The sequence below is a fragment of the Neolamprologus brichardi genome, chromosome 3 (genome assembly GCF_056152115.1).
Source record: "Neolamprologus brichardi isolate AB-2024 chromosome 3, ASM5615211v1, whole genome shotgun sequence".
Classification (NCBI taxonomy): Eukaryota; Metazoa; Chordata; class Actinopteri; order Cichliformes; family Cichlidae; genus Neolamprologus; species Neolamprologus brichardi.
Window position 1 is genome coordinate 26994384 of NC_142106.1, and position 27059 is coordinate 27021442.

General features: G+C 42.7%; 1 protein-coding gene across 3 annotated transcripts in view; it reads left to right on the plus strand.

Moving 5' to 3' along the window:
- The window catches only part of si:dkey-172j4.3 (diacylglycerol kinase delta), an 88784-nt gene that overhangs the window by 40702 nt on the left and 21023 nt on the right, over positions 1-27059 (plus strand). For all 3 annotated transcript variants that reach the window (XM_087835511.1, XM_087835504.1, XM_087835507.1), the window contains 10 exons: positions 16602-16712; positions 16823-16903; positions 17604-17708; positions 18311-18443; positions 20315-20421; positions 20554-20679; positions 23526-23628; positions 23893-24052; positions 24169-24277; positions 25468-25607. In XM_087835511.1, coding sequence (XP_087691637.1) covers positions 16602-16712; positions 16823-16903; positions 17604-17708; positions 18311-18443; positions 20315-20421; positions 20554-20679; positions 23526-23628; positions 23893-24052; positions 24169-24277; positions 25468-25607 — 1175 coding nt within the window. The remainder of the gene's footprint in view (positions 1-16601; positions 16713-16822; positions 16904-17603; positions 17709-18310; positions 18444-20314; positions 20422-20553; positions 20680-23525; positions 23629-23892; positions 24053-24168; positions 24278-25467; positions 25608-27059) is intronic.

Genomic DNA, 27059 nt, shown 5'->3' on the forward strand with positions numbered 1-27059 from the left:
TCTGTGAGTGTGTGCCTGTATCTGTCTGTCTTTGGGAGGATCACTGAGAGTTTCAGAACATGCTTTTGGGATGTGATGACATTTCAGTGGTCTTCACTTTGAGTCAGAGCTTCAGGTGACAGTTTTAAGCTATTGGGTATTGCCATTGTGGTGTTTTTTAAAATAAAAGCTGGTAATTAATGCTAAGTAAACCCTCAGTCACACGGGTCCAGAGACTGGTTGGTGACCACTCTGGGAAACATACTGAGTACCCCCAACTGATTGGCTAATGGTTGAAATTGGCTGCAAAGAGGATGCTGCACCAGAAGCCTCATGATTTCTTTGGTCACTAGCGGTTTGCTGTGGTTGCCCATAGTTTCCATCGAAGACGTCGACTTGTCTGCAAAGACTTGCTAAATAATCACATTTCACAAAGTGCAACACAAACAGGAAATCGAGAATACTCGCCTTCAAAGTAAAAGTGGTACATCCCTCCTACAGCCAATACATTTCAAAGGACTCAAAAACACAGTTGCATTTCAACTTTGCAGCAAAACATTTTCTGTTTCCAGCTTGCGTTGTGCTCTCAGATTGACTCTCGCCCTGCTAGCAGTTGGAGAGCATTTGCACACAAGTTGGCATCTTCCATGCAAACCATGGACAACCATCTGCTAGCGACCAAAGCAACTGCGAGCAGGTATTGGGTACAACACCAATAAATAAACCTCAGCATTGTCTGTGAAGGTTCTCAGCCATCCAGGTCATCGTAGTCAAAGGAGCTTGCAAAGAAAAGCGTCTGGATTTATTTAAGTTACTTGAAGACGTTTCACCTCTCATCCGAGAAGCTTCTTCAGTTCTAAGGTCAAATGGTGGAGAGTCCCAGATATAAACCTAGTGGGAGTAACCCCCCACAGAGGGAAAACCTCAGCATTCAACCTTCGTTTATTCAGCTTGTTGCAGAATACACACTGCCTCCATCAAACTGTGGTTGAGGGGCAGTCACTGATTGGACTCTAGTCTTGAGTGAATTAGGGTTTAGCAGAAATGACTCGTAACTGGTTGGGAATCACACCGAGCGTCTGGCAGTTGCTAAATGTTCACTAATAGGTCTTGATGCCTGTGTGTGTAAGGTCAAAGTCATTTTACTGGTCAGTTAAAACGTTGGAGTCTATGAGGACTAACTCGTTGTTATAGCCAGCCACAAGTGGCCATTAGAGGACCTGCATTTCTTTCAGGTTAAAATAAGATTTATTTTATGGTTCAGACCAAACGTGAAGCAAAGGTTGGCTTCATTACTCACACAGATCCAGTCACTTGAGTTCTTTTGCTGCCTCCTTCCAAAGTCCAGCCCATAGCTGGGATCAATCAACGGTATCAAACTGTCAGAAGTTAAAAGGAAGTCTGCAGTTTCATTTAGTTTTCTCCCTGCTCTCTCATTTTTCCCTCTAGTCTCTAAAAGCAAACCTGGGTCATACAGCTCCGATTACTGATGGTGACTTTTGAGAAGCAGCATCAGGCGAAATCCATGACTGAAATATTTTCAGGTCACTTGGCCTCCATTCACCTGTGTGCTGCGGCGTGGCGACGGCTCTGCATAATCTTTGCGGAGGCAAACGTTGCTTGGCTTTTGTGGCGAACACCGAAAGCGAAGGTTAGGTTGCAGGGGTGAATAATTCATCATGTGTGAGCAGGTGTGCACAAAACACAAGCTGCGGGGACTTTGCTTCCTTCATTAAATTAATTCAGATCATTAATTTAAAGGGTGAACATGTGGTTTAGAGTTAGAGTTTCTACGAAACTAAATAAGTCAGTGTAACGTCTGCATGTGTGCACGCGCGTATGTGTGTGTGTCTGAGGTAAAGCTGTCAGAGGAAAAGGAATTGAGAGCACACACACACACATCATGCACATCTTCACATGGACACCCTGATTATTTAGATTTATTGACAATTTATTTTAATTTATCACATTTACATGCACACTGGGTTCCCCGGAGACACGCGCACAGGAACGTACTGACATACAAAGGCGTGCACACATCCCCCCAATCTGATGTTTTTTGGATGCTTTGAGACAAGATTAAACAGCACGGTGTGATCATCAGGGATAATCACCAGTGCGTGCACACACACATGCATGGCCATATATATAATCTTGGCTTACCTCCTCCTGTCTTTACACTCCTCTCCTTCTTCCCCTACCTGAATTACATCACAACCTCCTCTCGTCCTGCCTCCTTCTTTCATCTCCGCTTTACCCAAATGTAAAACTTTTATTTGCATAATTCTTTTCTAACGACAGCAGAACAAAAAAAAACATCACCAGAGTGATTAACATCACAAATCTAAACAACAGGAAGAGGACGCTAATCGCATCGGCACATTATGAGAGCCTTGCACCTTTTTTCCACCTCTCTGTCACTGTGTGTCTATTTCTGGCTGAGAGACCTATCTGTTTGCTTGTGTGTGTTTATGTGTGTGTATGTATGCGAGGATTATACAGCATCAGGGCCAGATTTGGTCCATATGCTCCTGGGAAACCCCCCCTTCTCTTCCTCCTCCTGTCACCATCACCAGCAGCAGATTATGTGTCCTTCAGTGCACAAACCTCACGGGCAGAAGCCAAAAACTGGATGATCTTTCAAAGACACATTAACATAAAAATGTGAAAACTGGGCTAAACCTGAAGAAATGTGTGCGTGTGTGTGTGTCAGAGGGTTAGAAAGTGTGTGTGTGTGTGTGTGTGTGTGTGTGTGTGCGTGTGTGTGTGTGTGTGTGACAGAGGGTTAGAAAGTGTGTGTGTTGTGTCTGGCTGTCTCCATCTGTCCATCTAAAGTACGACAGAGTGTACGAGAGTTTCTCTCTGGCTGCTTTCTGCACATATCACTGGCGTGTTTGTGTCTATTAATAAACACACAGAGGTACATGAGACAGGATGTGGTCGCCATGGTGCAAAGTCCTCCCACGCCTTGTTCTGACTCTCCCTCTGTGTGTGTGTGTGTGTGTGTGTGTGTGTGTGGTCAGATGTTTTTTATGTATAACAGATGATGCAAGCTGTTCTATTTCAAATGATCTGTTTAACCGCGTTTCTTTGCACCGTTTAATAAAATTGCTTGCATAATGAAAGTTATTAAGGACGGTGAGGTAACGCAACCTTACGCACGCAAACAACACACACACACACCCATAGGAAGCCTAGTTTACTTCCTGTTTGATTAACTGAAGAGAAAACGTCCAGGTGAAAAGGAGCGCAAGTTCTGGTTTTTTTCTTTTCTTTTTTTTGTCTGTTTGCGCGCTGGTCCTTAAATTTCCAACGCTCAAGGTTGATTTGAAAGTCGAACTGTTGCCGTGGCAACCCCGCATGCCTTTGCATCACCAACTTCAAATGTCACAAAGCAAAAAAAATAGAAAATAAAGACGGCGAGAAAGCGAGAGAGAAAATAAGTATAATTAACAACAACAGACCCGGGTCAGCTGTTATGTGCTAATGATACGCTGCATTTGTTTTAGTGACCTCTGAGTGCCGGCTGGGTGGGGCTTTACAGCATCGGGGTGATCCAGGTGGGCTATGGAGGTCTGTAAATGCCAAAAAAATAAATGTAGAAATAAATACGCAATTTAATACCTGAAATTCCACTCACTAGCCACTTTATTAGGTACAATCTGCTGGTTACATGTTGAACTACATTCTTTGTGGCATAGATTCAACAAGTTGCTGGAAACATTCCTCAGAGATTTTGTCCCATGTTGAGGTGAAAGCATCACACTGCATTGCTGCAGATTTATTGGCTGCACATCCATATGCCAAGGAAATGTGTCTTATATCATTAACGGTTGATCCAAGCAGGCTGGATCCATGATTACATTTTGTTTGCACCAAATTCTGACCCTACCATCCAACTGTTGAAGAAAACATTTGCTGTTCTTGACAGAGTGGAGTAGCACCCAGTGTGGTCTTCTGCTGCTGCTCTTCTGCATACATTCATTGCAATAAGATTTCTCTAATCTCTCACATCAACAAGACATTTTCACCCACCCACCATTTAGCTCACTGGACATTTTCTGTTTTTCAGACCATTCTCTGTAAACCATAGATATGGTCGTGTGGGGAAAATCCCAACAGGTCACCAGTTTCTGAAATACTCAAACCAGCACGTCTGGCACCAAAACCATGCCGCATTCAAAGGCACTTACTGTGAATCCCCTTTCTTTGTCGTTCTGATGCTGGTTTTGACCTTCAGTTTGTCTTAATTGCGTCCACGAGCTGCTGTGATGTTAATGGCTAATTAGATATTTGTGTTAATGACCAGTTGAAAAGTTGTACTTAAAAAACTGGCCAGTGACTGTCTATTCTTTTAAATACTTACAAAATATATAGATGTCAAAAGAAAATGTAACTACATTTATTTACATTATAATTTACATTTATTTAATTATTTATTAGTTTTCATTTTTATTTATAGTTATTTAAAAAAAATTTTTTTAAAGTAATATAAATAAAATAAAATAAAATAAAAACCACATTATAAATATAATATTTTAAATGTATTTCATGGCGTATATGTTTATTTTTGTAATTCATTAAAAAAACAAATGCAGAAGAAATTTAAAACAAATCTATGAATTTAAGTAACTTTTTAAAAAAAATACTTGTTTTGATGCTTTTCTGTCGAGTCATTCCTTATTTCTTCACGCCTTGTTCCTGTCATTGGCAGTTTTGGTCCTCCATAGTTGTCTGCTTGTGTGTCAGTCCTGATGATGTGTGTCTGTGTTGGATGTGTGTCAAACTCCACCTGGGTGGTGCCAGAAACATGAGTTTGTTGGGTGCACAGGGGGATTTGCATGTCCACATGAGAAACCCTGTGTGTGCGTGTTTGTGTTTGTTTGTGTGTGTGTGTGTGTTAAAAAGCCAACACAAACAGCTGGGAGGCTGCTCCGAGTTAAAGTCCTGCCAAATGTGCTGCAGATTACTGCACCATTCTCCTTCTCTCATCTTTAATGTTTCCATTCGGTCCTTACTCCAAACCCTTTGCAGTTCCTCTCCCCGTGCATCCATCACCTTTTCTTCCCCGCCGTTTCCCCCACCACCCCCTTCATCTCTTTCTCAGTCTGCCATCTGCTGGAGGAGAAAAATAACCGCAGCTTGTCCAAAGGCAGCGACACGGGAGCCGAGCTGCATTTGGCATTCCGGTGTTGTCCGTCCCGGGGACGGCGTGGCCTCATGATTACAAAAACATGGCCATATTTGAAAGGCCAGGTGGTTCTGTGTCTGCAGCAGCCAGCCTGCGACTGTTTTAATTAGTCGTGGGGAAATTTATTCATGAATAAACAGCTGCTGATCAGTGTTTAGTAAGACCACAGCTGAATAATCTTCACATTTAGGCATCTTGAACAGGGATTGTTTAAAAAACCTGTTCTTTTAATGAAAGCAGTTTTTTTAATTCTTCTGCACCAAATTTATTGCAGTATTTACAAAAGAGTGATCAATGATACTGTAGAACAGGGGTGTCAAATATAAGGCCCGGGGGACCAGATTTGGCCTGCCAATGACTGCCAATACGGCCCACTGGACAGCTTTGAAAAAAGTGAAGGCGTGCATAGATTTAATATTTTTAACTGTATTTTTACAGATTTTCCTGTTGGTAAATATCTCCTCCATGGCCATTCATACTACACCAAAGTAACTAAGTAATAGATTAGGGCTGGGCGACATGACCCAAAATTCATATCTCGATATTTTTTACCTGGACGGCGATATAAGATATATATCTCGATTTTTTTTTTTAAGCCATAAAGTAAGAACAAAAAGAGAGTTCTTAGTCAAAGTTGTGTCCCAGATGTCACACAGGCACTTTTATTAACATAGAGCATAGATGTACATAAAATTTACTCAAAAATAAATTATCAGCATTTATTAAATAATAATGCTCCATAAATAAAAGAAAACAATGTTGTTTAACAAAAAGCTCACAATTGTGCAGTCAAAATGTACTTCTACTGTGTGACTGACAGCATTGAGTTTGAAATCCTCTTCGTAACTACGTCTCTTAGCAGGTGCCATTTATGGTCCTTATACACAGTAGGGTAATATTACATTGAAGCACAGTACGTATCACTCCGCGAGGCTCCTCGGTAGCCGTAATGCTCCGACAATCCATCAACCGGTGAAGCACCGTAGCTTACCAAAGTCGTACTAAAACATTTTTTGACAGATTGCTGAGCGCCGTGTACCACATAAAATCGGTTCGCGGTCATCAAGCACAACCAGAATTCATACATAAGGCGCGCTGTCAACTTTTGAGAAAATGAAAGGATCTTAGGCTGTGCAGCGCCTCTGGGCTGCATGGCGTTAGCGTGGTTAGCTCATTAGCGTGGTTAGCTCGTTAGCGTGGTTAGCTAGCTAACACGTTGAGGGCGTCCAGCCCCACGCACGGGGCGATGCGCAGTAACTCGTTAACGGAGATTTGCCGTGTCCATCTTGTCGCTTCCTGCAGGTGAAGCAATGGGGGAGGAGGGGGAGTTGTGTTCAATGACAGAGGGGCGAGGCCGAGTAATGTTGCGTAAAAACAAAAGTGGACGAAAGAGAGGCAAACTTGCGGCTCCACAAGTATAGTTATAACGTAACATAGACTATATCGATATAAAGGATATTGTCACATCTTATATCTCGTATAAAAATATATCGATATTTTTTAAAAACTCGATATATCGCCCAGCTCTATAATAGATAAAGAATTAAATTTTGCACATATAGTTCTTACAGTTTAGTCATGCTGACAGATTTCTTTCATTTACTACAGAAGCATTATTTTAATCATGTAGGAAAACTGAGACATGCTGCTGAAATTGTGCTGAGTTCGTCTTATGTGAAGCTGTCACGAGGATGTAATATGGTTAAACTGTTTTACACAGACAGAAAGGGGGATTTTCTTCACCTACTTAAGGTAAAATGGGGTCGGTGTGGCCCGTGAGGTCAAACCAGTTTGACATCTCTGCTCTAGGATAATGAAAAAAAGGGGAAAAAATCCGTAAATGATGAAGGAAATAAAATCAAAACTTGAATTCAAAGCAATTTTTGTGATGTTACATTGCTATAAATCCCATCCATCCATCCATCCATCCATCCATCTTCATCCGCTTTATCCGGGGCCGGGTCGCGGGGGCAGCAGCCTAAGCAAAGAGGCCCAGACCTCCCTCTCCCCAGCCACCTCCTCCAGCTCATCCGGGGGAACACCAAGGCGTTCCCAGGCCAGCCGAGAGATATAATCTCTCCAGCGTGTCCTGGGTCTGCCCCGGGGCCTCCTCCCGGTGGGACATGCCTGGAACACCTCACCCAGGAGGCGCCCAGGGGGCATCCTTACCAGATGCCCAAACCACCTCAGCTGGCTCCTTTCGATGTGGAGAAGCAGCGGCTCTACTCTGAGCCCCTCCCGGATGGCCGAACTTCTCACCCTATCTCTAAGGGAGATGCCAGCCACCCTTCGGAGGAAGCTCATTTCCGCCGCTTGTATCCGCGATCTCGTCCTTTCGGTCACTACCCACAGCTCGTGGCCATAGGTGAGGGTAGGGACGTAGATCGACCGGTAAATTGAGAGCTTCGCTTTTACACTCAGCTCCCTCTTCACCACGACGGACCGGTGCAGCGTCTGCATTACTGCAGCTGCAGCCCCAATCCGTCTGTCGATCTCCGGCTCCCTTCTCCCATCACTCGCGAACAAGACCCCGAGATACTTGAACTCCTCCACTTGGGGCAGGACTATAAATCCCACCCAGATAAAAACATATGTGAAAGCCTGGTGCACACAACTTTAAGGAAACACGTCATTCAAACAGGGAGTTTTCAGATTAAAAGCACCACCAAGCATGCCCCGTGATCCCACATGGTTGGTTTATCAGAGTATTAAACGCCTGAAATCAGTCGATTTCCGCACGTCGAAGCTGCCACTTGCAGCTTTTAAGCAGAAACATCATCGTGCAGATTACTGTGAATTTCACGGGGCAAGATTTGTACTGTCCATCCATGACTTATAAGGCTGAAGTGTTAGCCACGGTGTGAGGTGTGGTTACACGTGGCTTGTGGTTTAAAGCAGCGGTCCCCAGCCCCCGGGCCCCGGACCGGTACCGGTCCGTGAGTCGTTTGGTGCCGGGCCGCGAGAGTAGAGGCTCAAGTGTGAAATGTATGGTTTTCAGGGTTTTTATCGTTAACTCGGTTTTCCTGGATCTTTTCACGTGTGTTATGAATAAATCTTCTTTTTTTACGGTACCGGTACTAGTTTTTTTTTGTTGTATTTATCCGCGACACCTTAAAGGCCGGTCCGTAAAAATATTGTCGGGCATAAACCAGTCCGTGGCGCCAAAAAGGTTGGGGACCGCTGGTATAAAGTGCTTTGGGTGATCAGTAAGACTCTAAGAATATAGTCTTTGTTATCCCGTTTCTCGATGATCTTTTCAAATTCCCCCGCTAGATTTTACTGGTGCTGCTTATGTTAGATTACATGGCATTTGAGCCACGTCCAACCTGAGGGCACTCGTGCATTACCAGCTCAGTTCAGTCTCACTGAAACAAATGGGACTCCTGCTAATGTTGCTGAGAGAGTGGCCTACATGAGTAGATGAGCGTAACATTTAAATAACTGCAGGGATTCTCCTGCCTCAAAATTAGGCCTTAACTACACTCATAAGCATGATTGGTCCATATACATGAAGGCTATGAGGCTGTCTTACTGTGCTTAACAGAATTTGATGTGTTTTCCTGTCGTATCTGGACGTGCGATAATCAAAAGCGCATTATTTTATGCTCGAGTAAAATAATTGTATGTATTTTTATTCCAGTCACGGGGGATTTTTGTTTAAGGGAAGGCCAAAACCTCTTTTTTATATGCAACGCAGAAGTCTCAAAAACTCAAGTATCAAATATGAGACACTTTAGGGGTTTAAACAGATTTATGCTGATACTAATACTTATTTATCTCACTTTATCACAGGATTGTAGAGTGTGCAGGAATTGCAGGTTATTTAGTTATTTCACTTTCTATTCCTCATTTTAATTAGATTTGACTCTCTTGAATTCAGATGTAATTAAGCGCCTAGCCACCACAGCAACAAGTGAGTGTAGGTTCCTCAATCAGCTCCAAGTGCTGTTAATGCAAAGTAAAAGCTTGTAGGAACTGCAGCAACTTGCAAAGATCATGTAAAGTCTTCTAGCATTAAAATCAGCATAAAAACTGTGTGCTGGGAGCTTTGTGGCGTGGGTTTTTATGGGTGAACAGCTCTTGGAGGTTCTTTTGGTACTTTTTTGTCTTATAGTGTATCTCCTTATTATATTTTGGGGGCTCTTATCTCTTATTGTAGTAGGACAGCGGTCCGACTCACGGTACCGGTCGGTGAGGAACTTGTTTTCTTCCTGCTGTAAAAGAGGATTTTCTGTCCCTCCTTTAGCTCTTTTCTGTCCTTGGTATTTCTTTTTTTAACAAACATAAGAACATGTTACATTAAAATTATTTAAAGTCGCTAATGAAGCTCTTTGACCTGATGCTGAATTAGATCAGCAGTGGGAACATGTTCTGGAGGGGGGGACTGAAGACGAGTAGAGGAGGAGAGGGAGCTGGTGTCACTGAGTAAGTCTGCTGGGAACAGCATGCTGCTGCTCATTAAAGGCAGAATGATATACCGAGTGGCAGAAAACACACACACACACACACACACTCTTACATATGCGCTCGCACAAATGCGGACGCTTGCTGTAATTTGCCTTGGCAGATGAGACGCTGATCTGACACTGAAAGCGGTCCGATGACAGCGCGTAGGCAGCGCAGAGCAACACACACACACAAAAACACACACGCAGACTCACAGAGTCAGGACGGCTCACGCAGGCTGGCAACTCGTGAGTTTGTGTGATCACAGTGATGTTTCCAGCTCTCTTATAACCACAGCGGCGTGCCATTAACCTTCCCGTCATCTTGATATATGTGCGTGTGTGTGTAAAAATGAATTTGATGCCTTAAATCAGCAGGCATAGCAACTACCATGTGTGTGTGTCTGTGTGTGTTGTCACTGCCGACCAGACAGGTTCTTCTGGTTCTATTTTTAGCCTGGAGGAAGTCGGCCTGTCCTTACATGAACACGCAGACGCACACCTGCACGCTCCACCTCACCTCTCAGGAGTTACATCTGAGGCGGGGGCGGGGGAAATTACTCAAACACATGCACACCTGAGGGGGGAGGGGTTACCTGCCACAGGGAAGTTTGCGAGAGAGGAAGTAGGATTGCATTGTGTGAGAGAACCGCTAGTGTGAAACTTTTTATGAAGACAAAAGAAGGAAGCATTCGAATATAAGAAGAAGTAGGGAAAAACGATGGGAAGGAAGGAATCCAGATAGCACACAGAAAGGAAGTAAAAGTTTCTTACCACCGTCCTGAGGATAAGACTGATTTTCAGTGAAATGCTGGGGCTGTGTAGGTGCGGTGGGTGCTGCATTGCGCCCCTGTTGTTCGGGCGAGGGAAGGAGGGTGACGACAAGTGGCTCAGCCACGAGGACCATCTGGAGTCGGCTCACTTTGGGAAGGCGCAGGAGAGCCGGCTGGTTGAGGAAGAGGTCAGTGTGAGAGGCAAAAACCAACAGCCAGATAAGCCCAGTCCTAGACTGTGGGAATGTGTGTGTCTGTGTGTGTGGTTTTGTAGTTTGTCAGATGGATTCTTTCCATTTTCTTTCCTGCTTTAGTGTTTGATACTTTAAAGAAACCCCAAAATATCACTCTGTCTCTATTTGTGTCCACTTTATAGGTGTGAAAGTTTGGCTTTAGCAGCTCCTGGTTTCCAGAACAAATTACCAAACAGATATTGTTGCATTTTCATGTCCACGCAGCTGCAGAAATGAAGCTAACTATTAACTCAGACAGTAGGTGGGACTGTTTGTTGAGGTATTGGCCTTTCTGTGTGGAGTTCACAGAGAAGTGGGTGGTTTGGGATTGGCCGTGTCCGTCTTCTCCTACAGTCCCAGGTATTGCTCATTTCACCGAGTGGAAATAAAACTGCAGGAAGTTTTTGTGCAGCAGTCTTTGTGTACGCCAGAATACTGGTCGAGTCACTCGTGTCGCTCTGCTGTCTGGGAGAAAGCCCAAATTTCAGTGATTTGTTGATTGAGTGTTTACACTGAACACTGAAGGTCAGTCTTTCATGCAGGACGGAGGCTGACAGACGTGTGTGTGTGTGTGTGGTCTGTTAGAGAATTAAATGAAGGGAGAAATAAATCAGGGTTGATTCAGTCGGATGTTTGTGTGGATGTGGGCGCCCTTCAAAGCTCCGGGTGTGTGTGTGTGTGTGTGCATTTCGCAGATGAGTAAGTATATGTGTTAATGTGCTTCAGTGTGCATATCCACTTCACTGCCCTCCTCCGAGTGTTTGTCTGTGTGCGTGTGCCAGAATGATTGTTGTGATGTGATTAGTTTGCTCTAATGAATAGAGTGATCTGTGTGACAACATCGCTCAGCTGGAGAAGAGAGGAGACACTGTGACCTTTGAATATCACATATGTCTGTTTATATGTGAAACACACATGTGCTGTTTGCTCTGCCGATATGTTCCTGTGTGCAGTTTAATATAGTCCGTACACTGAATTAGCTTGAAGAGGCTTTATGGCATGTGTGACACCCACTGTGCTCAGGCGCGTGACTCAGTCAGGAAAGCTAAGGAAACTTTACCTGGAAAAGATAAAAGATATTGTTTTAATGTAGGGACTAGTTCCTTCTGCACGGTGATCAAAGGTTAATGACGACTCAGTGCAATTAATAAGTAGCAGAAGACCAGGAATGCTTGCGTAGCTCAGTTTTAAATACACAAAATTAAGCTCATCGCGAACTCTAGCAGTAGGTGTGACTGTTGAAGAATTTAGTTGCTTGGTCTTGTCGCTGGACAGCGGAAATTCAAAGAGAAGTGAGTGGGAGGTTCAAGTGACAGATAGTGATAGATGGAGTTCAATTCAACAACAGTTGCCTGAAGGCGCTTTAAAGAAGCAGGGACTTGGTGATAGCGAAGGTGAAGAACTCGCTTTTAACAGGAAGAGACCTCCGAGTGAAGTAGGCTCAAAAAGGGGCAGCAATCTGCTTATGAGGTAAGTGGAAAGAAATGACAGACTAGAGGAGCGTAGGTTTTCTTTTTAATGACCTTCGGTGGATAAAAAAGGTTTGCAAAAGTTGCATTTTAATTGTTGTTAAATGGGTGGTTGAAATATATCTCTGTGGGTGAAGGGACGAATGGTAATTACAGCATGTAAAACATACTTCTGAATAAATTGGCAAGTGTAGGCATATCAATTGAATTTGCATTTGAACATCTGCTGGAGAAGACTGAACTTTACTTTATCTGATTTTGCTGAAACGCTTATCACGCTAGCTTTTGCCAGCTCTAAATCAACTCAATTTTTCAATGTTTTCCATATAACCTGCATTTTACATGCGCTTAGGATGCTTAGGTTAGTAAGCTAACCCAGCCAAATGTTAGGCCCTGGTTTGGGGATGGGGCCATTAGGCTTGACAAGTTTCTCTGTGTTGGGTCTGACTTTCAGATTGTCCTTTACTGATACCATGGGCTGCAATCCTGTTAGCGTTCGTCAAACAAAACCCCTCTGATTAGCTCCTCGACTGACGGTTTGTGACGGCATTGTTGTGCCAACCACGGATAAGCTTGATTGGTGGAACATGGTGGTTACACCTCACCGTTATCTCTAAAGTGTCAAGTGGGTCAGTGGAAAGAGACCTTTACACCTTCCTGTTGGTGCATTTTGTTCTTTCTTCTACTTCCTCAAGGGACCGTCTGCTCTTTAGTTTTCTTTCAAGTCAACTCTCTAGAGCCTGTGGTTGATGTAGTTTTTGCATCTTTCTCTTTTTGTGTTGTTCCTCTTCCTCAGTCCTCACCGCTCTCGCAGCTAAACTTCTTTTTTCCCCTGCATCTCCTGTTGTTAATGATCCATACCGTGAGCCTATCTGTCATTGTTCCCACCATCCGTACTTTCCTTTCTGCTTCCTTTTCTCTCCGTCTTTCTCTCTCACATGGTGACAATATGAGATTTTCTCTCCTGCAGGGTATGAAAGCACATTTATTCTAAGAAAGAAACAAGCACACTGAGAGCACAAGCAGCTGTATGCGCCATTACTAGGCGGGAAATCTCATGGTTGCGCATTGACACAGACAGACGGAGACACACGCACACACACTGCAAGAGAGAAATGAGATTGTGATGGAGCGATGAATTAGATTTATCACTGGTTCGGCGGTGCCTCTGCCTTGTATTACTCCCACTGTTCACACAGCCAAGGACATTACTGCTAAGAGAAATAGCCGGAGAAAGTAAGACAGAAATCGCATGAGATGAAAGAGGAAGGTCAGGAGAAACATAAGCAGTAACAGAAGTTATGGAGGACTGAAACTGTCAGAATCATCTGTATCATGGACTAGTAGATACATGTGCTATTGAATGCACCAAAATATTTAAAGTAAATGGTAGGTATCAATATATAAAATGTGGACAGATGCTATTATCTTGGGTTTGCCTCTGTGGTGCAGAAAAAGGCAATTAGACTGATGTTACCAGTAGCAAGTATATAAATGTCAGTGTCTATCTTTGTATCAAATAATCCCATTTGACAGTAATGGCTGTCTAATCTAGGTTGGCTCAGTTCCTCTAATACAGCGGTCCCCAACCTTATTTTGCGACACGGGCTGGTTTATGTCCGACAATATTTTCATCGACCGGCATTTAAGGTGTCGTGGATAAATACAACAACATAAAACCAGTACCGGTACCAAAAAACATAAGATTTATTTATAATACACAGGAAATTCTCCAGGGAAACCGATTTAATGATAGAAATGATGTAAAAAATCACAATAAAAACCCTGAAAACCATAAATTTCACACCCAAGCCTCAACTCTAGCGGCCCAGTACCAAACGGCTCACGCACCAGTACCGGTCCATGCCCCGGGGGTTGGGGACCACTGCTCTAGTAGACGCAGTCCTTTCTGTTGTGAGCCTGGCATCCAGTTGGCGTTAAACCCATGACAAACACAGAATGACAGAAATGCATTTAGATCAGTAAAAATAAACAAAAAATAATAATAATTTTGAGGCGTAAGATACAAGGTGAAATATAAGGACTGAATGAAAAGCCAAACCCTAGAGATGTTAGAAGCGTAATGCATTAATCTTCTTCCTTTTCTTTTTGTTTGCATTCTTTTCAGATTATAAACTCAGGCTACGTCCACACATACACGGGTATTTTTAAAACGGAGATTTTCCGTTTTCGTTTTAAAAAATAATCCCGTCCACACGTAAAGGCAGAAATGAAGGAAAACTCTGCTAGGAACATGCCAAAGCAACAGGTGGCGATATATTCCTAACCGTGCAGAAATGTTGGCCAATCAGAAGTCTAGAAGCCTCGGTGGGAAAAAGTAAACAAAGCTGGGGCATAGAAGCAGAACCGAGTCGTATGTGTGGAGGGACAGTAACTGTGTGTGTATATGTAAGCATTTAAACACTGCAGAGAGTACAATTAACAGTAACAGTATTGTAGAAATTCATTTCACCGAAACAATAACGTGGCGCACAGTGTGATGTCAAAAAAGGCGCACACCTTTGACGCTGCGTTTTCTCCGTTTTTCTCGTCCACACGTAAACGCAAAAACGGAGTTTTCAAAAATATCCACCCTGGCCGGAGTTTTTAGAAATCTCCGTTTTCAGTGACCGAAAATGCAGTTTACGTGTGGACGAAAGGTGCAAACGCATAGAAAAATCTGCGTTTTCAAAAATACCCGGGTACGTGTGGACGTAACCTGAGACCACTAAAGATAAAAATAGCTGACTACCTGCTCTGCGAGATATTATCAAATTTGAATACTTTCACTTTTGAAAACTCCTGTTTGCAATTTCCCTTAAGGGCAGACTTCCGCTCCGAAATGGAAATGCTGCCAAGTGACTGCTGAGCCACCTGCCATCGACCCATGACTGAGCTGAGATGTTTGTTAACTTTCACTAGGAAAGTAACGTACACGTGTTTTTGAAAAGCGCCTGAAACCTCCCCTAGAAAACTGATATCTTCAGACAGTATCCTCAAGCAATGAAAAAGATCTTGGATGGAAGTTTACATACTTACACACATGATTTAACTCCTGGAGAACCGGTTTGTTATGCAAGTCTTATTTGCTGAAAACGATGGTAAGAATTGTTGTCATACAACCTGTAAAGATGTGATTACCTGCAGTTCTCCTGGTTCGGCTTATTGGCTGAAAAGTTAGCTTGAACAGTTCTTGTTTTATTCATTAAGACAAAGAAACAGAGTATATGGAATGCCATGAATGCAAAAATATTTTGTAAGCGCTCTTTAAATGACCTTTACTCTGTTACTGCTGGTGCTAGACACAAAATTCAAACTGTTTTTGGAAAGAGAGACATTGAGCTTTATGGGGACTTTTGGTGTATCAGGGTAGCACAAAGCATTTATAAGGTATTGCTGTCTGAACACAGACAGAAAAATGAAATCCACCTAGATTTCACATTACCATAACTCTTCAGCTTTGTGAAGTTTTACCTCCAAAATGACTAAGAAGTCCACGTGGCATGTGCGACACTTGGAAAAAAGTGATAAGATGAAGAAACATTAAAAAGGAGCTTGTAGCAGTTTTCACAGAAACCTTGAAAGTGAATTCTTTCCAGTTTTATCACGTGTGTGATACAGCTGTTTTCTGCCATGACATGCGGGTGACTCATGCAGGCACACGGTTATTATCTTTATGTGGAAGCCTCTGGGCTGTTACGGAGGCAGATCTAGTGATTTGTTGCTACATTTGGTGATGAATGTGCAGGTATGCAGGGAGCTGCGCGTTTTTGAGATCCTATCTGCGTGTGCCAGCGGTTGTTACAAGAAACGAGGATCTCCATGGCGACCCCCTCCCGACGTCCTGTCTCAAATTGATTATCCGTGGGGGATTCGGCCCTCTTGCACCATGTAGTCACAAACAGGGGGGAAAGAAAGAACGAGCGCATGTTAAGCAGAGATAAGAAAAAAAGACAATAACAGCCACCGTGGCAGAATTGGTGATGAGTTTCAGCCAAGCGGATCGATTGTATCAAATGAAATCATCTGATCTTCTAAAGTTCTGACCGTGGTAATAATTTCTACGTGGCCACGGATGACTGCATCTCCCACCTGCTGCTTCCCTACCTCACTTTAATGCTGCATGAGTGTACTGCAAACCAAATCAAACGTCCTTAATTTGCTGTTTTAACAGATTAGTGTGCTGTTTTTGGGCCCCTGATCTCATCCACACACATATCGGGTGAAAATACACAAAAAGCCCAGCGCAGCCTTTGGGCTGATGCTTCTGTTTTATCGTGTCAGATCCAGTCAACACCGCTCTGCTCATGTGTGCAGCTCTATCTGTCTTTGTTTGACAAAAGCAAGCCATCCAAGTGACACTATCCAAACCGATCTCCTTCTGTTTACGTGTGAACTCCGAGAAGAATAGCTGTCACATCTGATATTCAGAGGTTCTGGATGCGCTAATGTCTGTTTTATCTTCCTCCTCCTCTCCTTCTATCCCCTCTGTCTCTGTTCTCTCACTACAGAAAAGTGTGAAGGAGGGAATCCTGTTAAAGCAAACAAGCTCCTTCCAGAGGTGGAAGAGGAGGTACTTCAAACTCAGAGGGAGGACCCTCTACTATGCCAAAGACTGCAAGGTACAGAACTGTGTGATCGTTTTACCGCCATAGCTCTTAAACTGTAACATTTTTATTTAAATGTAACTGGCTAAAAAATAAGCTGATGGGGTTTTTTTTTCTCCCATTAGTCCCTAATTTTTGATGAAGTGGACCTATCAGATGCCAGTGTGGCTGAGACCAGCACCAAGAACATCAACAACAGTTTCACAGTAAGACCAAGACAGGCCTTATAAATGACTACAAGGTGGCTGTTTAAAACTTTTCTAAGGGCAAATTATGACAAAATAGCCTACATGGACTAATGCTAGGTCAGAAATAGACCATTTTAATGGATGCCAGCTCAGCTATTTGATGGTGAAGTGGCTGTTCTTTAGTGTAAAAGACTACGGCTAATCAGCTAATTTAGTTAGCTTGTCTGGTTAGCAAGGTGTGTTTGTTATTCACTTTAATATAACAGGTAATGTTAATTTTGGCTTATAAAAAAGTTTAAAGCAAAATGTAGGAATTGAACTTAAGGGGTATACAGAGCTGCACAGAAACCTTCTTCTGATTGCTTTGGTCTCTAGGAGACTGCCCGTAGTTTGCACTGAAGACGGCAACTTGTTGCGCACGCTTGCTAGCTAACCACCAAGCAGTAGAAACCTGAAAAAGAGCGAAGCAATCCGGAAAACGGAGAACATTCGCCTTAAAAGTAAAAGTCGTCTTCATACCAGGCTTAATTAACTTCGGGATTGATAACTTCTAATAAGTTTGTTTAATTCAGGATTTTATTTGGGGACATATATCTGAAGAACAGCTGGTGCTTCCATTAGCCTCTCATGCTATATTGCTCAACAACTACAAGAAATTCAAAGATTGGAATCAAGTTTTTTGCTCTCTTCTAAACTTTCCACTTTCTTTCTTTCTCAGGTGATCACTCCATTTCGCAAACTAATGTTGTGCGCTGAAAGCAGGAAGGAAATGGAGGACTGGATCACGGCGCTCAAATCCGTCCAAAAGTGGGAAACCTACGAGGTTGGTGCTTCTCATCTCTGTGTCGGGCTCTTGTTATGTTTCAGCCTCGTCCTTCGTTCTCCTGGCTGACATGAGAGTAAACTGGGCCAAACTGATTATCGTTAGATAATAGCTAGTCATGAGTGTGTAATTAATGTTGATGAGACCAGGCTTTCACAGCTCAGTTCTTCTTGCTTCTGTTTTTCACATAAATGATCCATCTTCACATCTTCTCGTCTCCTTTTTATCTGCCTCTCATTTCAGCTCTTTGCCTACCGATTGATGTCCTCATAAAACCAAGCCTCCTCTTTAATTGATTATAAAGTGAAGGCTCAGATTTTTTTTTTATGAGCTTATATTCTCTTTGATTTTTGGCCTTCCTAGGCTTTTTATTATAAAAGTTAATTTGGGGTTTCAATTTTTGCCTTCTCATCTCTACTTATTCATGTGATGTGATTTTAAGCAGGTGACAAATTGTACAGCCATCGTTCTCCTACCCCAGCCTAGTTATTTTTTACTTGTAGTTCCGGGAAAGTTCTCGTTTTTGTCCTTTTGTGTTTCCTCTTGTGTAGAGAAGCGCTGACGCGTCTCAACCTCAATGTTTCTCCTTCCCACCCCCCCAGGCCAGTCAGTTTAATATGGAGCATTTCTCCGGGATGCACAACTGGTACGCCTGCTCACACGCCAGACCGACCTTCTGCAACGTTTGCAGAGAGGCGCTGCCAGGTGTCACCTCCCACGGCCTGTCCTGTGAAGGCACGTAGACACATACACACACACACTGCATCTGTGTTCTTGCGCTCACTCATAAGAAGTCACTGGAACGTCGAGTCACTCATGCATTAATTCCTAAGAAACAATCCTACCATTTTTGGTCTAACAAGAAAAATTACATCACCAGCGTTCTCTTTGTCTGCGCTTGATATGCAGTAATAAAGTAGCTTTAAAACTCTTTCCTGCACTGTGGCAATGGTTGCACAACAGGTTTGTGATACAACTGGAGACAGTTGTATAAAGTACGTCACCTCTCTTATCAGGGGTAAAAATCAGATTACAGACATACTTTAAGTCCACTCAACACATTAAATTAGAATTCAGAGACAACTTCAACAATCCAACGACAGCCTGTAAGCCAGAACTTGGTGACAGTGGGAAGGAAAAACTCCCTTTTAACAGGAAGAAACCTTGAGCAGAAGCAGGAGGAGCAGCCATCTGCGGTTAGGGGTTTAGAAGGGAGGAAGATGGAATAATTTCTGAAGAGTACAGGATTTTAAGAGCTTATCTTGAAAAATATCTCAGTGAACATTAAAATGCGTAAAACCACCTCAAAGTCTGTCAAGATCATGCCAGAGCAGCAGGTCGCCATATAACCCTTAAGCGGCAGCTCAAAATCCAATAAACAACGGCATTTACACGTGGATGAAAGGCCAAAACACACAAAAATCTAGGTTTACCAAAATATCCATGTATGTACACCTCAAAGTCCAAGAAACTAGAAAAGGAGACCAGTCTCCTTCAAAGTAAAAGCACCATGTACCCAGCGACTGCCAACAACAACCCGCCAACTGATCAGGAAAAACACGTTTTTCCCTAGCAACTGCATGTTGCCAGGGTATCACCAGACTCAAGGTCTGTGTGATTGAGCCTGCAGGTTTCCAATTACCATTAAAGAGAATTTCTCTTCTCAGAGAACATGTTAGTACCCGAGGGCTCCTTTTGTTTAATTTCAGCACAACATATCTTGAAGAAAGAAAGTGTTACAGGTATTTAAGTAACACTGTATTTTAATTTGGTCCCTAAAATGAAGTTGATTAGGTAAAACAAAGAAATTAACTGATTAACTCTAATTAGTCGACCCACTGTCCTTGTGTACCTGCTTCAGATTAATTTTGTTCTCATGCTTTAAAAACCCAGCAGTACATTTACCATAGACTGTATCTAAATGATGGCAAAACTTAGCAGTAATTGAGCAGTAACCGCGTCTGAACTTGTGGATCCCTTCTTAGTTTTTTTGTTTCTTGTAGTGACCATATTTGGACTCAGTTTAAATATTATTTATATAAAATTCACAACAACAGCAGCCACCAAAAAGAGCCTTAGCATGTCAGCTACAACACAGATAGCTGTTATAACGTATAACACAGAAATAAAATGTTAGAGCTTCAGTGACCAAAAGTGGAGTGCAGATGACTGTAACGAGCTTTTAGTGCTTTAACTGTGACTGTCGCTCAAAGAGGCCACGCCCCAATTGATAACTTTAAGCATCAAAAACCACGTTATACTACACATGCTTTCTAACTAAAACTGAGTTTTGCAGCAGGCTGTAAACATGTTTGTCGTTGCTTTAAAGTTGTACATCTTAACATGGGAGTCTATGGGGACCAGCCCTCTTTTAGAGCAGCCTCAGACTAGAGCTGCAGTTTTTAGCACCCCCTCCAGCTGCTTTCCAGTCCATATGTACACAGTCTCATCATGTTATCGCATAGTTTTACACAGCTCTATCAGGAGTACAGTCACACACAGTGACCATCAGGAAGCTTACATCATACACTCACCCAAATAGAAGAGGATAAAAGTGGAGACTTTCAGTGTGTCTGACATGTTGTTTGTTCATCTATCCTCTGCAGTTTGTAAGTTCAAGGCTCACAAGAGATGTGCTGTTCGCTCCACCAACAACTGCAAGTGGACCACGCTAGCCTCCATAGGAAATGACATCATTGAGGATGAGGATGGGGTACAAACCGAAGTTTCATTTGGTTTTGTTTTCATGCCAATTATTTTGCCTGATGTGCATACCTTTGGTTTGATGTCTTTAGAGCAGAAGGGCTTCATTTGATATGCTTTGTTTATTTATTTTTCCCTCCAGGTGTCCATGCCCCACCAGTGGCTGGAAGGCAATCTGCCCGTCAGCGCCAAATGTGTGGTGTGTGATAAGAACTGTGGCAGCGTGAGGCGACTGCAGGACTGGCGCTGCCTCTGGTGCAAGGCTATCGTAAGTGTGGATTGAGTTTACCCTCTATCCCATCAAAAACTGTCACGCTGAATCAATATTAGTGTTTATCTGGGGCATTGCTTTTAGCTGAGAGTTATTTCCAGCCTTTCTTATTTGAACTTCTGTCATTCGAATGTGTCGATGCCCATGGAAATGGTGTCATGGCAGTGGGCACACTGGGAAAAGTGTGCGATGCAAACAGACTCAAAGCAGCTCCATCCAATAATGGAGGTAATTCGGGAAGTGATGCTGTCAGCAAAATAAAAGTGCATCATTTGTCACACTTAAATATGAATGCAGGGTTTTCATTAAATATGATACACGTCTCGTTATCTGGAACCATGTGAGCGGCTCCGTACAGAACAGAGAGATCAAATTCAGATAAATTCATTAAGATTCAATTCTCCCTTTATTTGTTTGTCTGCCCTTGGGACATGTTGACTCATGCGCAGGAAATTGTAATTCTCCACATGAGATGCTCCTCCCCCTTCTCTAAAAAAACCCCCCAAACTTTTTATTGTCCTTGACTTCCCGCTCTCACCTCCTCCGAAGACTCGAGGTCTGAAAAGTTCAGCGGAGTCATCAGACTAATGGGACGGCACATAGATTGGCAGCAGAGATCCCCGAGGGGAGGAGGAATAGGAAGGAAAGTTAAAATGAGAAATGGAACAGGGGCTGATAAATTCCTGTCAGCTCCAGGGCTGCTGAAACTGACCCGACGCTTCGACCGCCTCAAGCACGATGTGGAGAATCATTTTTTGTGTGTGCTGGAGTATTAATAATATTTAGGAGGGCATTGACAGGCTGGTTATAATCCTGCAAAGAAAGTGGCACAAGGACCAACAGCACTTGGTGCATCTTAACATAAAATTAAAGTCCTGCAAATTCTGCATAAAATACGTAGAAGTTTTAGTTAATTTTTCATGCTTTTAAATTCATTTAAACCATTATTTTGTAATGTTTTCACATATAAATTGGATAAAATAATCTTGCCTAATATAAAAGAATATGTAAAAGTTTTACAGAGAGATGCCCTGAAATCTGTGGAGCATTTTATTGCCTTTCAGCCCATTGTTTTGGTTTTACAACCAGAAACGTTCCATTTTTTTATTGCAGTAGCTGTGATGTACTAGACCTGACTGTACAAGTGAGACATATTGACATCGTAGTAGAACAATCTACTAATGCAGGCCATTTTACGATGTCCCCACACAAGTGATTTCTGTTTCTTTGCCCTTGGGGTTGTTTTGGTTTTTCTTTTCGTCAGTTCCTTTGGCTGCTGTTTTTCTTTCAAGAGTCTGGTCCAAACAAACGAGGAAAACAGAAAGCAGTGGAACGAACAGAAAGACTAATCAAATTTGGTGGCAGTTTCTGGGAATATAAATGCTAAATCCCACAGGCCTGCAGACGAGTCAGCGATGAGCTCGTACACAAAACACAGTAAGATGTTTAACACAAATCAGAAATGGAGACCGTTTGCCTTCTTGAAGTTGCTTTCTTTGAAATGTGCAACCAGCATAACTTTTACTTTGAAAGTGAACCTTCTTCACTTCACTTCTTCAAATTTAACTACCAGTGGACTAGTAGTTAGCAAGTATTTGCAGGCAAACATGAAAAACTACAACCGTGTGGCACCTTCTTGGCAACCGATTTCAACTAGCAAGACGCAGAAACCTCCATGAAGCCAGCCAGTCGGGGAATAAGCCAGCCAGTTTCCGTAGCAACTGAGTGTGGTACCACGTCCAACTCTTAAGCAAAGCACGTATGACATCCCATGAGAAACCTCAGTAGGACAGGAAGTCTTTTCCAGTCACAGCGATCTCCATCTGCTGGCCTTCAGAGAAAATACAGGTTTAAGACTCTTTCTGACCTGAGAGCTGCGTCCATACCGTCTGTCTCCAAGTGGCAAAGAAAGTATGAAGCTGCAGCTCTAATATTAACTAGAGTAAAACCAGAGTGTGCATATATATAGTTTTTTTTAATATAGTTCTTCCACATGTTTTAACGTGAAATACAGTTCCCATTACTTAAGTGCAACAGTACAATTAGGCAGGAGACTCTGTAAACAGATTGATTGATTTAGCTATTTTCTACTCTACTAGTGCACTCAAAGCGTTTTATGTGCCTTAATCATGCATTCGTACAAGCACTACACTAACTAACATTGGAGGGAGAACTTGGGGTTCAGTATCCTCCCCAATGATTGAACCTCCAACCTTCAGTCAGTAGATGAGATGAGTTGGGAGTTCATTTGGGATAACTGGGAAATTACTGAAGTGAGCATCGGGCTGCTGAGTGCATTTTTACCCATGTGGTTTGCACTATAACCACCCTCAAATTATGGATTAGTGTCATTTCACCCAGTGTACACCAAAAGACCAGCCAAAGCATCGTGCTGGAAAGCCTGAAACAGCCGCTCTTTACTTAACAAGGAGTACACAGGAGCCTGTCTTTTATTATGTTTGTGCTCTACTATAGTGGGTTTTGAAACACTGATGTAGTCAAACAGAAAAGTCCAGTGGAAGTATTCAAACACACAGAGAGATGTAGCTTTACTCTATCCTCTTGTTCCATTTAGCAAGAGCGGCATTGTGTTTTTTGAGCGTTCAGGCCAAACGGGCACACATAATGCGAAGTCTGATCCTCGGTATACAAAGACACACGCATACACAGGCTCGCACACTCAAATGAATCACAGTGGCATTTGTAAAGGTTACAGAACTGGCATTTTGGTGGGTTTCAGAGGGATGTAATGACCTTTCTGCTTCTACTGAAATATAGAATTACTGGAGACCACTGACTCTGTATGTTTGTGTGTGTGTGTGTGCGTGCGTGTGCGTTCACAGGTCCATAACAGCTGTAAGGAACAAATGGGGAAGGTGTGTCCCTTGGGCCAGTGTCGAGTGTCCATCATCCCTCCAACTGCACTTAACAGCATCGACTCAGATGGTGAGACACCTCTTACTCCCACCCACCCACATGGACACACAGTATTACTTTTACAGTAGGTTTTAAAGTTCAGTCATGTAATGAAACTGTGACTTAGCCCGACTTGGCTTTTTCTACTGACACTGACAATTTGTAATTCCAAGTTACTAACCCTTATCCCTGGAATCTGTGCATCTATCATCAGCAGTTTACAGTTTGAACACGGTCCCAGTGGCATTTGAACTCCACGCTGTGAGCTATACAAACATTTCTGCTCGTTTACAGGCTTCTGGAAGGCCACCTCGGCGTCCTGCTCCAGCCCTCTTTTGGTCCTGGTCAACTCTAAAAGCGGGGACAACCAGGGGGTCAAGTTCCTCCGCAAGTTCAAGCAGCTTCTGAACCCAGCGCAGGTCTTTGACTTGATGAACGGAGGGCCAGAGCTCGGGTATTTAAGAGCTTTTTCTTTCTGAGTCCTTGTGATATCTACGGGTCGTTCTCCAGCAGAACATTTAATAAGTGTTGCTCTCTGTAAACACCTGCCTCTCGTTCTCTCCTCCTCAGCCTGCGCCTCTTCCAGAAGTTTGTGACATTTCGTATTCTTGTGTGCGGAGGAGATGGCAGCGTGGGCTGGGTGCTCTCAGAGCTGGATAAACTCAACCTCCATAAACAGGTGAGAACAACGAGGTGGACGAGGAGGAGTGGATGTTGCCGATGATGTAATGCTGATGGGTAGGAGAAAGCAGCGAGATACCTGTTGTTTGTTAATCTTGATGCTGGCGAAAGGTGCTTTCAGAAGAAACACCAACAATAAGCCAAGTTTACATACTTGAGTCTATAATCAAAGTATAACATAATATTGATCCTGACTGGAGAGGGAGTGGTTCATGGTAGAGAGAAGGGCAACACAGCCTCCTTAGCTGAACTAATTCATTAATTTTATTTAATTAATTTCACATAAATTGATGTTGTGGCAGATTAACATGGCTTTTATGTTAAATTAATACTAATTTGATATAAAGTGCCACGTCTAATCAGTTTTGTTCCGGGCTAAATGAATACGATTAACCACTTAAGTCAGCATCAGCTTTAAGATGTTAGATGAACAAATCAAGGAGTCAGAATTTTTGTAACCTAAGCATGATTTTTATAGATTTGTTGATCATTTAACATTGCAGTTGAAACAAACCTCTCAGAGAAGTTAACTACAGACAGAGTTTATTACCGGCACTAAATGAGCATCACTTTTCTGTCTGCTGCGGTCAGGCCAACAGGTGTGGTTAGAAGTTTATATCCACTCATCCTGGGAACGAATGTCATGGTGATTTTTAATTATTTTAAAATATAAGACAAATATACACATGCCCAGTGACCCCTGGAGACAACAGCACTGCAGCCATGGTGGTGCCAAGCATGGTGATGGTAGCATCATGCTCTGGGACTGTTTCACTATCAGTGCTCTTGGTACGTTGCACAAAGTGGATGTAATAAAGAAGGCAGAGGACTACCCCCAAATTCGTCAAAGTCATGTCAGATCAGCAGCTAGGCAGTTTAAGCTAAAACAAATCAAAGCTAGTTTTGGAGTGGATAAAGCAGAATAGCACGAAACACCAAATAATCAGCAATAATTGTGCCGGAAGCTTGATGATGGATACCAATAGAGACTGGTCGAGGTTCGGTTTTCTACAAGACATGTAGCCAAATATTATTGGGCGTCTAAGTATATTTTTAAGCACAGGAAAGGGTGAGGATGTCCCAGAAGACAGATGTAGTGCAAAAATAAGCCATTGCAGTTTGTTTGCTTTTTATTGTTCTGTATTTTGCATCAGTTTTTCTGAGGCTCGTTTCTCCGCGTGTCTGTAGTGTCAGCTGGGCGTGCTGCCCCTGGGCACAGGTAATGACCTGGCTCGCGTTCTGGGCTGGGGCGGCCTCTGCGACGATGACGCTCAGCTCCTACAGATCCTGGAGAAGCTGGAGAGAGCCACCACCAAAATGCTGGATCGGTAAGACCAGAGGGAGTGAGGGTGGAAACTTTGGTTTCAGCTGGGTTGGTTCCTGTAAAAGTCCTCTGAATTTAAAGGTCCAGACTGAAGTGCTTTTAGCTGTTACTGCTAGTGCACCGTAAGTGCGGTTTAATTTATTTGTTTGGGTTGTGAGACGAGAGATGTTCACGGTGTTTTCTTGAAATAACTTGCTGGAGGAGGATGTCCCAGATGAACGAATTAATGAAAAACAGATCTGGTCCTGTTAGGTTTTTATATTTCGCTTCATTAGGTTCACTGAAGGGCTGCAGACAGCAGCAGGTGATACTAAAAGTAATAAAAATAATTAAATAAAAGTACTACAGGCTATTCATTTCTGTCTGCACTCCTGAGAAAGATTTATAAAATTAAAAATAACTTTTAATGCCACAGAGTTCAGCCAGCGACGGGCACAAAATGAAACGGACTGAGTGCACGGACAAATTCATACAGAGCCCTCCGAGCTTCACAGAATGTTGGAAACCACCTTTTCATATTTGCCATAAATGGTGTCGATTAAAACCAGAAAATGAGCCGCAGCGAGCTTTTTACTCCCCGTGCGCCATCATGTGAATCCAGCACAGCCTTCCTTAGCCTCAGTGATTTTAAACAATTCAACAGTGACCTCTTAAATGTCCGCTTCTACTTGCACCTTATTTTTAAGATTTTGACTCATAGCACAATTAACCACCGAATAGGTCATCATTTTTGTCAGATAATTAGATTAAAAGTTTTCCAAAAGGCTCCAACACCACACTGCCTAGAGGTTCAGTGGCTCCAATTATCTAACGTGACATCCAGCAGACAGCTAGTGGCTGCCTGTGCTGGCACAGCTGTTACTTAATGATGTCTGTAAACATGTTTATTTCTGCTGCAGATTTGGGCATTTTAACGTGGGAGTCTGTGACTTTTCAGCCTCGAGTGGAATTGCAGTTTTTAGCACTTCCTTGTGAGGCTCACTTGTCGCTCAGAGGTGCATCACAACGACCAAAAAACTGAAGACGTGATCGGAAAACTGGAATATGAAACACAGAGTGCGGCGTTTAAGCTCATGAAAAATTGGATTTGGATTTTAAAATCTGCAAAATAATAAGGAAGTAAAGAGTTATAATGAATGATTTGAACAGAGTAAAATATTTGTAATAGAAGGAGGAAGGGCCACGACATGGATAAACTTTAATAAAGAGCAAATATATTAAACTTTACTAAAGTAAACAAACTAGACCAGGAATGTTAAACTCATTTCACATTGTGGGCCACATACAAACTACTTTGATCTTAAGTGGGCCGAACCAGTAAAACCTAAAACTTTTAATGGCTGAGATATCTAACATTAAAAAATAAGAAGTGCATGCTGTGCCCAACAGTACGTCTTGGTTGTTTACATGCTAAAGAAATGCTGCGGTAGTAAATGAAAGAAGTCTGTCAACAAGG